Source organism: Mastigoproctus giganteus, chromosome 1 (genome assembly GCF_048544385.1).
Source record: "Mastigoproctus giganteus isolate SK-2022 chromosome 1, ASM4854438v1, whole genome shotgun sequence".
In the NCBI taxonomy this organism is placed as follows: domain Eukaryota; kingdom Metazoa; phylum Arthropoda; class Arachnida; order Uropygi; family Thelyphonidae; genus Mastigoproctus; species Mastigoproctus giganteus.
In genome coordinates this window covers 29758419-29771569 of record NC_143575.1, presented here as the reverse complement: position 1 = coordinate 29771569, position 13151 = coordinate 29758419, and the positions used below count along the sequence as shown (strand labels likewise).

General features: G+C 35.4%; 1 protein-coding gene across 1 annotated transcript in view; it reads right to left on the bottom strand.

Moving 5' to 3' along the window:
• Positions 1–11565: 11565 nt before the first annotated feature.
• LOC150090672 (uncharacterized) overlaps positions 11566–13151 on the bottom strand; it is a 46269-nt gene continuing 44683 nt past the window's right edge. Inside the window, exon 4 of the mRNA XM_090390008.1 lies at positions 11566–11945. Within this exon, the coding sequence (XP_090246134.1) occupies positions 11566–11945 (380 nt within the window). The remainder of the gene's footprint in view (positions 11946–13151) is intronic.

Here is a 13151-nt window from a genome sequence, read left to right as displayed (position 1 = left end):
AATCAAAAGTGGCTTGGAAAACTTAGCTACCTTGTTGATATATTTGAAAAACTTCATGATTTAAATTGAAGTCAACAAAGACAGGGAACAAATATACTCAGAAGCTTTCAAAAATAAACTTAACCATTGGAAAACTGAATTTGAGCGTAATAATGTATAAAGCGTATGTTTTTCTGATTTTGTTAATAGCAATAATATTGACATTTTACAATTTAGAGATACTATTGCCTCCTACCTAACAATGTTAAGAATTTTACCAAATGTCTTAATGTATCTCCAGATAAAAAGATTTATTGGATTCGTGATCCCTTTGCTTTTGAAATTTCTTCATGTCCCGAAATTACCATTGAGCAAAAGGAAGATCTTATCGACCTGTCGTCTGACGAAGCATTACTTGCTCGTTTCAAAGCTACTTGTGAAAAATGTTGGTTTTCTCTTCGAGATGAGTATCCAGAATTATTGAAAATGGCGATACAAAGATAGCTAGCTGCCTTTCGGGTCTATAACAAAACAGTGTTTCATACTTGATCCAGAAGTTGACATGAGATTAGCAATTTCAAATATTGCCTCTAAATATTATCGGTTATCGTGTTCATTTTTTATTGTTTTGTAATCTTAATTGAAGAATAAGAATCTGATTTGTTGGTTTTGCTATTTCAATTAAAATATTAAACATTTATTTTAATGTGTAAATTAAAAAGGAAACAATTTTTTTATTCCTTGCTCAGTACTCAAATAAAATTTTCTACTACACAATTTATAAAATGCCACTTTTCTTCTCTAAAAATCTTGTCATTCTCCCTCGGATTTTACATAGAGGGGTCGCGAGCGAAATAAGTTTACGCGCCACTGGATGATTCTTTGAGATGACAGACCGTTAGACGACTTGAAGCCGAGCAGTCACAGGCGGAGGTGGCGCGTTGGCTTAACGCGTCAGGCAGTGTCCTCTCGATACTATGGAAGCAGTTTCAGCAGACAGGAACCATTACAGGAGAAGCTGGCCAAGGTCGCCTGAGGGCTACGTCAACCAGAATATACCGCTATCTGGCTCTAACAGCAAGACGGAACCCTACAATGTCCTGCCATCAACTGTCTTTTGAGGTTACCGCGGCCACAGGTGAAAACATTTCCAACCGAGCATGTATATAGGTAGGGCGGCTCCTAGGACGTCCGTTCAAATCCGCCTCGCTTTCTTGAAAATTTTACATACTGAAAAATAGGCGATGTGTAGTGATGCAAATGTTTACACGAATTAATGCATGTTGTGTTGTGTTGCCCTCTTGGCTACCCAAGAGCAATAATCACGTGAAAAGCTTCTTCTGAGTACACATTCCCACCACACCACGGGAAGTTGGACCAGTTCCAGTAGGAGGGACACGTAAGGTCTCAGTTTATGAAACACTTAAAAATTAATAATAAAAATAACCCTGGATCCCAGTCCAGAGTAAGGGAAAAAAAAAAAACCCTCTCTTATCACTATCACAAAGTTCGTACAGAAATAAAACAACTACTCATCAAAAGTAATGAGATTAAAATCAGTTCCTGAATAGCTGAATCCGATTCTTCCTTAACTCAAAAACATTATTTGCAAATTCCTAAAATTGACTAAATATCCTATTTACAGCCAAAAAAATGGCTTCCTGACCTGCCGAAACAGACGCTAATATCTCACCAATTACTGTCCTAACATTGTCATAAACGTTACATTCGTTCAATAGGTGATCCCAAGTCTCTTTTGCTCCGCAAAAACACAGTCCGTATCAAGTAGACGAAGTATGTATTAATACGACCCCATGACCTGTTATTAAAAATGATTGTAGATTTGGTGAAAACCACCTTCTCACTTTGTTGTTTGAAAAAAAAAAAAAAAAAAAAAATGCTTCCGGAATAGACTTTAGAGGAGCAGTTGGGCCAAGTTTTCTTTTCATGCAAGACAACGCCAATGCACACAGACCTGAGGTAGTGGAGGAATATCTTGAAACTGAAGATGTCCAACGACTGCCGTGGCCAGTACGATCGCCAGACATAAATCTGATAGAACGTGTGTGACGTCACATTACATACTGACAGTCAACTCCTCAGTTACTTAGTGAACTAAGGTCTGCACTGGTGGAAAAATGGAATTTGTTGCCACAGAATCTTATAGGCGCCGTTATATCTAGCATGGTTCACTGCTGTCAGGCATTTAGCTGTTGGAGGGGGGATCATACACCATACCAATGTCATGTGATCATATTTTCGAGCATCTTGTGTAAGCTTCTGTAATGTGATCCTTTTGGTAATTCTTATAGAACCCCTATGAATGTCCTTTATACCTGTCTGAAGTTTCTTGTTGTATCCTCATTTCATTGTTATTCTATAGTACACCATACCAAATTTTGTCCCATTTCATCGCAGCCCATGTGATAGTACAGTTGGTAGGATCGCCGCCCTCCCCACATTGGGTGGAAAAAAACTGTTTCGAATCCCGTCGATGGCGTCAATTTTTATGGGTATTTTTCACAATGTGGCTGAGTTAGTCGGTCTCAGGGAGGGTAGCATGGTTTTTCCTTCCGGACGCTTGGTTTTTTTTTTTTTTTTTGTCCAGCAAACAGAAAATCGATCTCAGAACAGTTTACAGACAATATACGCGGAGCAACATGGCCTTAGTCATCGGTGCTCCTAAAATCCAATAACAACGGCTTCCCTGCAAGCTGCACGAGTTATATCACATTTTCTACTTGTGTTAATTTTGTCGAGCAGTGGTGTTATAATCACTGTCCTCCCACACACATATGCTGGAAGAGGCCTGAATTCGAATCCCATCAACGATGGAATTTTATATGTTTTTTGCAATGTTTCCGAGTTTGTCAATCTCGAGAGATGGTGTGGGGAGTGTTTTTATGGCGTACATTGGTCTCCTTGATACACATGGAACATTTGGGCATCACAGCTTATCTGGAAATTTTCCAATCAGGTACACTCCTTCATGGCAGCAGCAGCGTATCTATCTGTGAATGGGTTCTTTAAACATGATAATGCGCCATCTCACAAGGCCAAGATTATGTAGAACCGGTTACTGGAACATGAGAGTGAATTCAGACTACTGTGGCGATCTCTCCAATCACAAGATCTCAATCCAGTTGAGCACTTGTGGGATGAGGTAGAACGAGATCTTCGGAGTAGAGGTCTGCAACCATACAGTTTGCAGCAACTGTGGGAAAAAAATTGAGTTATCATGAACCCGAATCACTTGGGCAAACTTTCAACGCCTTATCAAATCCATGCCACACCGAATCCAGGCTGTTGCGAGGGATAAATGGGAACATACTTGCTGTTACATAAGTAGTCTTCCGTTGTAAACTCGATGAAGTTGAAATAATGAAACTAGTGATAATTATGAGTTCAAACCAACATTTTTGCATGTATCATTTATGCAAGATTTATAAATTACTGAGTTGTATAGCAGGCATGGCAAGAAATAATTGATACTATTACATAACTGCGAAACTAGTGACCTTGAAACACGTAAACAGTGTTTACAAGATCAACTGTATGTTGCTCTATCTCTATGATCTAAACATCGCTATTGATATGCAGTAAATCGTAATGTCAAGTAGCGATTATGACGGATGAATTACATAAAATAGCCCTGAAAGACATGTTTGAATTATCAATATATTGATAAATTTTATGTTTGAGAGAAATATTAGAAATTAACTTAGAAGTTTCTACGTAGTTTCTGTGAAAGTTCTGAAGCAATTACGAAAGTGTTACGTTTCCTTGCAACTGAGATTTTCCAACTGTCCATAATTTACTCACAAAATCTGCACCTGCATGTTCAGGCCACCCGAGAATAATCTTATCTACCCGCGTGTATTATGTCCATATATTGCATGGGTTCTCTGATCGGTTTGCTTGTTTTGTTGAACGAAAAAACCCCGAGTTTCCATGGATAAAATCTTGCTATCATCGCCTGAGACCGACTACCTCACCTCAGTCACAGATTTAAAAACGCCCATTAAAGTCAGATCATTGATGAGATTTGAACCTGGATCTTTTCAACCCGGTTGGTGGACATTGATTATAAGTACTATGCTAATGAAAGACCGACGGGTGTACAGTAAATTGCATATAAAACTTATTAAGCCAAATGCATGCGATGAAATAAGACTAAAGTTCTCTCGGGCATTTTTGGAATAAAGGCAAGAAAGTTTTATGTCACTTTCTACTCTTGGACAAATATATTATCTCTGCCTACTTACTAATAGACTCGATGCGCCCTCAAGGTTGTACAGCTATAATAGTAAGTTATTATTAGTCCTTTCACATGGGCTGGAAAAGGCCCGAGTTCCAATCCCGTCAATAATGGAATTTTTGTAGGCTTTTTTTTTTTTTTTTTTTTTTACAGGTTTTCCGAGTTTGTCGTTCTCGGGGGATGGTTGTATGGTTTTATCCCTCGGAAACTGTGAGCTTTCGCCCAGCAAACAGGCAGAACACGCCAGTTTAGTTTATAGACCACATTTACCACTCAGATAGTCCATAACTTTAAATGTTAGAATTTTACCACTGCTATTGGAAGATGTGCCCTTGATGGTTCGTCGAGGCGTCTGGTTTTAGGTTTTAACATTATGTTGTACCTGCAGGCTCTGGTTGTTTCACCAATTACTAGATATATTCCTAGGATGATGGATGGGGCGTGGTTGTATCGTTCCTGGCCGCCGAAGTCTCTTCATCTTAATTCTCTGAATTTTTCGGGAGGTTCAAAGTCGCTAATGTATGTTTCAGTGTCCCATACTTTAGAGAACTCACTTATTGTATGGGGGTAGGGCTACTTTTTCACCCATTTCATATATTCCTCCAACAATCCTGTTTGTTTGTAACAAAAGTCATGGCTTGAATATAGTATTTAGTTCCATTGTTATTGTTACTCTGCTCTAAAATAAAATGGCTAGTCATTTTGAAAGGTAAAAGTTATGCTATCCGTGGATGTATTGTACGTTTCGGTTAACAACGCCAGACTACAAAGAGGTTCGGTCGACAATGATGTTATAAGTTTCGCTTATTATATCTACAGCATTTTTAATTCAAAAATACTGCAGAGTATTTTCACCTTTTTTTTCAAGTATTAGGCCTGTTAAGTATTCATGAGCGATTTACTGTATACAGGACGATCCAAAGGAAAACAATTCTAACCATGCACATGGAATGTCCTCAGATATCAAAACGATCAAGTAAAATTTTTAATGGATGCTGGAAGTGCAATTTACGTAGCATCTGACAGATGTGCAGTGTTAAAATTCGGCATGGGAAAAGGAATTTTCTATCGTCCAGTTTTCAAAGAGAAATTCAACAGCTGTGCACAATTTGACTTTCATACACACTGCAAAATAGATTCACCATAATTGTTTAATGTAAATTCACCAGTGTTGTGGGATTTTAGGAGTATCAGCGACTAAGGCCATATTCCTCCCTGTGTACGGTCTGTAAATTGCGTGTTCGATTTTGTTTGCTGGATGAAAAACCCGAGTTTCCAGGAGGAAAAAAAAATCACAATGTAAAGTCTGTATCTGGAAAGGGAAGAGCCTGAGTTGCCTCTATATCGCTAATGAAACAGTGCAATGTATCAGAGAATTCTCCAGCCATTTACTGTAAGTTTGAAGGCAATCAAGTTGCAGTGTAGAAGCAACGCGAGTGTTTAAGCAGATTCCCATATACGCGCGTGGCAATAAAGTACCCAGGCTGGTGCTGTTGTGGTAATGTTTGATGAAATTGAAAATAAACGAAAGTGGAATGTTGTAGTTCAAACTTCCTCCAACACATGTTGGTACAGAGATTGTCCCAGTAAGCTGACAGGTTACAAGTAACAACCAGTTTAGTTAGTAGTGTTAACTTTCTGTGTCACGATTTTGCTTCAAACTGGGAGAACCTGCAACAGAAATGTATGAAATGTTAAAAACTGTTTACTGTGATGAAATGTCAAGTTGTATCACTGTATTTGAATGCTATAAGCGGTTCAAAGACGGACGTGAGGATGTTTGCAATGATTCAAGGATTGGGCATTCGTCAACCTCACGAAATGAGGACAGAGTTGCAAGAGATCATTTGAATAATAGCTGATGAGTTGCTTATGAATAAGGTGCTTTGTCAAATTGTGTGAAGATTTAGGGAGAAGGAAGATGTGTGAAATTTTGTGCTGCATAGCCTCACAGATGAGCAAAAACAATGCTTGTAAGGATTTCATCCAGACAATAATAATTTCGACTGTATTGTCACTGTAGATAAGTATTGGGCATTTCAGTACAACCCAGAGACGAAGCAGAGCATGCAGTGGACTTCAAAATCATCACCAAGGCCCAAAAGGTTTCATTTACAAAAATCCAAGTTCAAAATGATGCTGACATGTTTTTTGACAAACGTGGTGTGATTCACAAGACATCTGTACCTGAAGGGAAGGGGCTAATGCTGCATTCTACATACAGGTGCTTCTAAAGACTATTGAAGCACATTTGCCAGATGAATTCAAAATAAATATCGAAAGGAAGCTGGTTCTTGTTGCACGACAATGCCCCTTCCTATTCCACTTTTTGTGAAGACATTTCTGATGAAACGTGGCAGCTCCAATCTGGGTAGTAGTGGAATTCTTCCTCAAGGTAAAATAGTCCTCAAAGGAGAGATTTCAGGATACCGAGGACATAACTGAACATATTTTTGGAAACCTTAGATTGGTATAATTAGTGCATTCAATCAGGTGGTGATTACTTTGGATAAAACCATTTTTGAGCTCCTTCACTTTTTCTTTTTATTGCACCAGTTGGGGAAATTTTTGTCACCTTATATTATGCTATGCTCAAGCACCTGCTCAGATGCTTAAGTGCTCAGATTCCCATACATTTTCAATTTTATATTTATTTCCTTTAAATTGGTTAGTGTAGGCTTTTAGGCATGCTAGCAACTTAAGCCATATTCACTGTATATGATATGTCTGTAAATTGCATGTTCTGTGGTTGATTTGTTGTTTGCTGGTATAAAAATCAGAGTTGTTGGTTGAAGAAACCATGCTACCCACAAATGTGACCAACTCAGCCACATTGTGAAAAAATGTCATTGATGGACTTCAAACTTTGATCTTTTTCAACTGGTGTGGGGGAAGATGGTAATTATATCTGGGGGAAGATGGTAATTATATCAGTTGTGCTGCCCATGAGAGCAGTTCTTTTAGAAAGCTGTTGAGCCATCCCAAATTTCATCAAAATCAGACAAATAGGAATCTGTCACTTTTCTTTTGTTCCATACAATTTGTATGTAAAAAAGAAATTCAGATTAAATGTAGTTTTAATGCAGTACTATTAGCTTTAGACAGCCCGGGCATGTGCATGTTTTGCGTGTATTGTTATGTAAGACTCATGAATATGTTGTTGCTTGTAAAGAGAAACATTATATATAGACGAGAAAAAAAAAAGAAGAGACTTAGAAAAAAAAATAGTATACAGGAGAAGTGTAATAATAATGCAGTAATTAAACTGAATGGTTAATAGAGAATGTAAAACTAGAGTTTTTATAGTTATAATCTTAGAAATTAATTGAAAAATAACTATATTCACTTTTATTAATTGCACAAAAAGAAAAAATTTACTGATTAAAAAAAAAAAAAAAAATCAAATGCACCTGAAATGCAACCACAATAGTTGCATTTCAAGTGCAATGTTTCAATGTTATTCACTTCAAAATTATGTACAGTATTCATAATCCTTACAAAGCAAGGATTATGAATACTGTACATAATTTGAAGTGAATAACACTGAAACAGGCTGTGGCCAACTCAGAGTTCCAGTCACAATCCAACTGAGTATCTTTCGGATGAATATTAATGTAAGGAACATACCAGGTGGCCCTTCATTATTGGGGTTCAAATGTTTTAAGAAAGTGGAGCACAATACTATCATTTTTTTAGCATAAAATGTTATTGGGTTTTAGGAACATCAGTGACTGTGGCCATATTGCTCTGTCTATATTGTCTGTTAATTGCATGTTCCGTGGTTGATTTTCTGTTTGCTGGACAGAAAACCCAAGTTTCTAGGAGAAATAACCATGCTATCCTCGCCTGAGACTGACTAACTCAGCTATGTTGTGAAAAAGGCCCATAAAAATTTCTCGTAATTGAGGGGACGAACTCTGATCTTTTCCACCTAGTGTGGAGGATGGCGATCCTACCAACTGTGCTACCCACAATGGCAGCAGAAATTAGTAATATTCCACAACACGCAAAGCAGTTGAGTTGTTACAGCTAAGGATGGGCCAACACTTAATTTTTTTGAATACATTCTTTGTTTCATTCCATGTATATTTGTGAAATGAATGAGCAAGTTATTAAGACATTTAGATCTTTTTGTAGATAAGTTTGTTCTATTAGTTTGACTCTTCATGATGCATTAAGTAGCCCCCCCCCAAGAATATATTCAGTTTCTTGACAATGCCACCTGTATATGCATTACTTGTACTCCCTCAATGGCAGCTGGCAGAGTAGAGGCAGTGAGCTTATACACCAGCTGTTCTATATGCCTCTTAGAGTTATCAATAGGTTCCATCCAATGGACTATATAGTGGCCAGCTTAAGAAAAATATTTTAAAGTTGTACCCATGAAATGTAAGGAATACTGGCTCTTGTCAAGATGCCCATCATAACCTCAAAACCTCACCCATGCTGCAGGGGAGAGGAGATGGAAGATATCAGATTATTGCACTGTGGACTAGGGTTTCAACACTTCAATCTTTCAATAACAAGTGGCATTATTATACCAGGTGATGAGAGTCGTCTACCATCTAGTACTGCCTGGTTATGCAAATGGTGGGCCATCCCTTTGTGTGATGCAGATGTCACACCTTTACCTCTGCTTATATTGGCTCACCTACTACTATATTGGAGGTGATCTGGGTGTTCACCTCCAGTATATTAGGTGCAGTGTTTCATACCTTGCACATGCAGGTATACCTAGGGTGACTAACAGTCCTACCATTATGAAGGTTCACCCAGATCATTTGTTTGTCACAGAAAGCTTGTAACATATTCCTGGAGGAATATCTGTCACAAGCCTCAAGGACTATTCAGTCATCAAGGAAGACAGACTCAAGAGTTGCAACAAGCCTGGAAAGGAGTAACCATCTATTTAGAACCTTTTCATTTTTAACCATTAGAAGGGCTGCAAAACCACACTGAAATGTATGGTTAATCTTCAGTTTCTTTTTTTTAAAATTTTAAGTTCATAGAAGTTATTCTCCTCAGTTCAGAGGTTTGTTTTAGTCAAAATCCATACGTGTTTAGATTTTGATTTTCTTACAAGCTTATTTGAACCCATGTGTAAAGATTAAAATATCAGAACGTTTAATTAAAACTAAACTACAATAATTCAATAATATAATACAAATTAGAATAAAGTAATATTATAATATTAGAATATCACAAATCATTTCTAAGAACAGTTTCTATTAAAATACACACTGACTTCTATTTCCTTCCAAGGAAAGTTTAAGTTTTTCTCCCATTTTTTCTACAAAAAATTTGAGAAATCTCCACTGAAATATCAAACTGACTCACTCTCCCGGATGGTTCTCATAAAGCAGTTTATTAAAAAACACATCTCAAAAATAAATGGTATTTTTATAGCCAAAATAATTTACATTTATATTCACTGAAGCAGCTGAGATGCTCAAATTAGAAGTTTTGTTTATTACAATGTCTTATGAAATAGATAAATTGCATAATAAAATTCCACTGACAAGCAACACATTTAAATATCTCAAACTTAGCCATTTTACTCCTATTATTATTATTATTTTTTTTATCTCTGTACATATTTTTGATTAAAATATCACATGCTATTACAGTTCTTCACTAGAATGCAATGTTCAAATAGCAATTTACCCTTAATGAGTTCATGTATTGAGTATAAAAATTATTTCAAATTAGATTATCTTTAATGTCAATAAGTGTAAATGCAATTCTGAATATAAAGAGTAATACAGATTTCTAAAAAATTCAATCACAGTTGAATGACTATTAACTTATTGGCTATTAAAAGGCAAGCATAATTACTTGAACAGTCCTACCTCCTTATTTATACAACAGAGTTATAAATATTTTATATTTAACATAATGCAACCATATTAATCTGGTGGGAGGGACATCACTGGAATGTTCATTTCTACATAATTATACAAAACTTAAAAAAAAAACAACAAAAAAAAAAAAAAAAAAAAAAAGCAAAAGTCTTTCAACAGTTATCAAAAAACTAAACAAATATAACATATATACAGTATTGAGAATTACAATAAACAATATTTAGAAAATAATTATTATAACAGAACTGAAGTCAGTATATGAAAAGTTTGTATTGATTTATAAAAACAAACTCTTGGAGATTTTATTACAACTGTTTTACAAAATATTTAATTTTCATATTCTTAAATAATATCACAGCCTTTGTATTATTATTACTGTAGAAAATCTTTGGTCCACTATTAATGGCTATTGTTTACAGGAAAAAAAAAAGATATACAGTAGAACTTCAGTTATCTAAAATAATTTGAAAGCTTCATTTATCTTCTTTTTTTTTTTTTTTTATTAATGGTAGTATTTGAGACAAATGTTTATTATGCTACGAGAGTATTTCTGTGTTTTTTCACATCGTATATCTGGTGAAATATTGGATTAGGACTAACAGGTTTTCTTGGAAGCCGCGAGTGATAGAGTTGTCATTCGCTTCCATGAACCCAATTTTTCATGACATATTTCGTTATCTTCATTTCATATTATGTTTAGTTTAGCTCCAGATTCAGTAAGAATAATATCAGCCCAAAACTGTGCGAGTTATTATTTGTATCAGGTTTTGTTTTATGGTAAAACATCAACGAAAAGAAACAGCATTGAAATGGGCAGAAAACCAAGAAGAATGCAATATAATCAAATTGATATTATTAAGGAACTCAGAGAGATTTAGCAGCATAAAAAAAAAATAATAATAAATAAATAAATCACAACAAACTAAAGAAAAAAACGATCAAATATTATTTTAAAAAAATTACTTTAAATTTTTTCCACATAAAATTTGCAGTAAAATAACCTATCTGAATATAAATACATATCTAAATGTGCAAATTTTTATGCATAAGTTATTATTTTTAATTAAATAAATTCAGTTTTTTTTCATGATATTTAAAGTTTATTTATTTTACTTTAATACATTATAACAGAATTTATTTAATTTTACCTTATGTTAGATTATCCAAAAAAATTTTGCTATCCGGAAGAGGCCTGGCATTAATTATTCTGGATAACTGATACTGTACTGTATATATACATTTTTTTTTTTTTTTAAATAAGTTACAAACTGGCATAATATTTTAAAGTGGAGTATATTATAATCTTCCACATTTACATCAGTTAGAAGAAATACTTTACAAGAATTATTCATCTTCTTGAACTAAATCTTTCAACTACTTTAGACTTTCTTTTACAAAAATTGTGCTTTTTAAAAAATATTACAGTCTTTGAAAAGACTATTTACAACATTACTTAGAAAATCTTTTTCAAAAAAATCCTGGTTCTCCATTTGATATATTTTTATCTAATGATTTGCTACGGGATTTCACTGATGGAGATTCAATAGGTGCAATAGCTCCATATGTTATACTAGCTGAATGCCACATTTTATCTTCCACTTTGATGGAACGTCTTTTTTGAGGAGGGAGAAGTACTTCAACTCCACTGATGAGATCATTATCTTCACTATTATCATTAACTGATGGATTCAAAAAGGACGGAGAAGTAGGAATGGTGGTGGTAACAATAGAGAATTTTCCGGCTCTAATAGCCAGAAAGCAAAACAGCGGAACGAAAAACAAGAAAGCAACAGCACCGAAAACTACAACTAACACTCCCCACACTGTATTCATTGTATTATCTGGAACTAAAAAAACAATGAAAATTAATAAAATAAACTTCATATGAATTAGAGGAAATAATGTGATACCTTTAAACCTTAAATTTAGGCACAATATTCATACATTTCCATCTTTTAAGTTTTATAATTCAGTTCATCAAATGCATGTTAAAGACCAAAGTATGATGTAGCACAGCATGATATCTCAACTATATTATATAGTTAAGATTCCCACTACAAAGTCATTTATATAAGTTGTTCACATGCAGTAAAGTTGAAGCTGTTATGTTGCTCAAGATGTCATTATGTTAAGTTATTGAACAAAGAACAAACAGTATATTGTTTCAAGTTTGGAAAAAGTGCAACTAAAACCTAAAAATTGTTAAAGAAAAAAAAAAAGAGAAAAGTGTTTGGTAAGGATGCTCTATCTTGTGTGTTTCATCGACTTGCAAGAGTTTAAGATGGCCGGCCAAGAGGATCCAAAAGACAAGAACCATGTATGTCCACCAATGTCTCAAACTCCAAAAATGGTTAAAAAAAAAAAAAAAAAAAAACCCTGCATATTGTTACAAAATATTTTTGATATTATATACTTGGATTTTAGGAAAGCTTTTGATACTGTTGCACACAGAAGACGACAGTTCAAATTGGAGCAGCATGGCATTAAGGGAAAGTTGCTGCTCTGAATAAAGGGTTGGTTGAGTGGGAGAAGACAGAGTGGTAATCAATAGGCACTGGTCTTCTTGGACTAATGTTATTAGCGGAATCCCCAGGGTTCCATGTTGGGCCTATTGTTGTTTTCTGTATTTAGCAATGATATTGATGAAGATATATCAGGCTTAATGTCCAAGTTTGCAGATGATACAAAGGTTGGTAGGGTTGTCTATGACAGTATGCTACTGCAAGAGGATCTAGAAAAGTTGAGAAGATGGGCTGAGAGGTGGCAACTGAAGTTTAACATTGACAAATGCAAAGTACTGGTTGGTTGGTTATTTGGTTTTTAGGAGCATTAGCAACTAAGGCCATATTGCTCCGGGAATATGCAGTGGTCATTCCCTGACCTTTCCGCATCCTCTGTATTTGGTGGTGATGGGCTCGAACCCCAGTCTAATCAAGAAGCGTGTGCTATGCACTGTTGCTCCTTCCCACCTGGCTTCGAAGGCGCCTGCAAAGTACTGCATACAGGTAGCAGTAACCCCAGAGTAATGTATCAACTGTGTGGTACTGCACCCA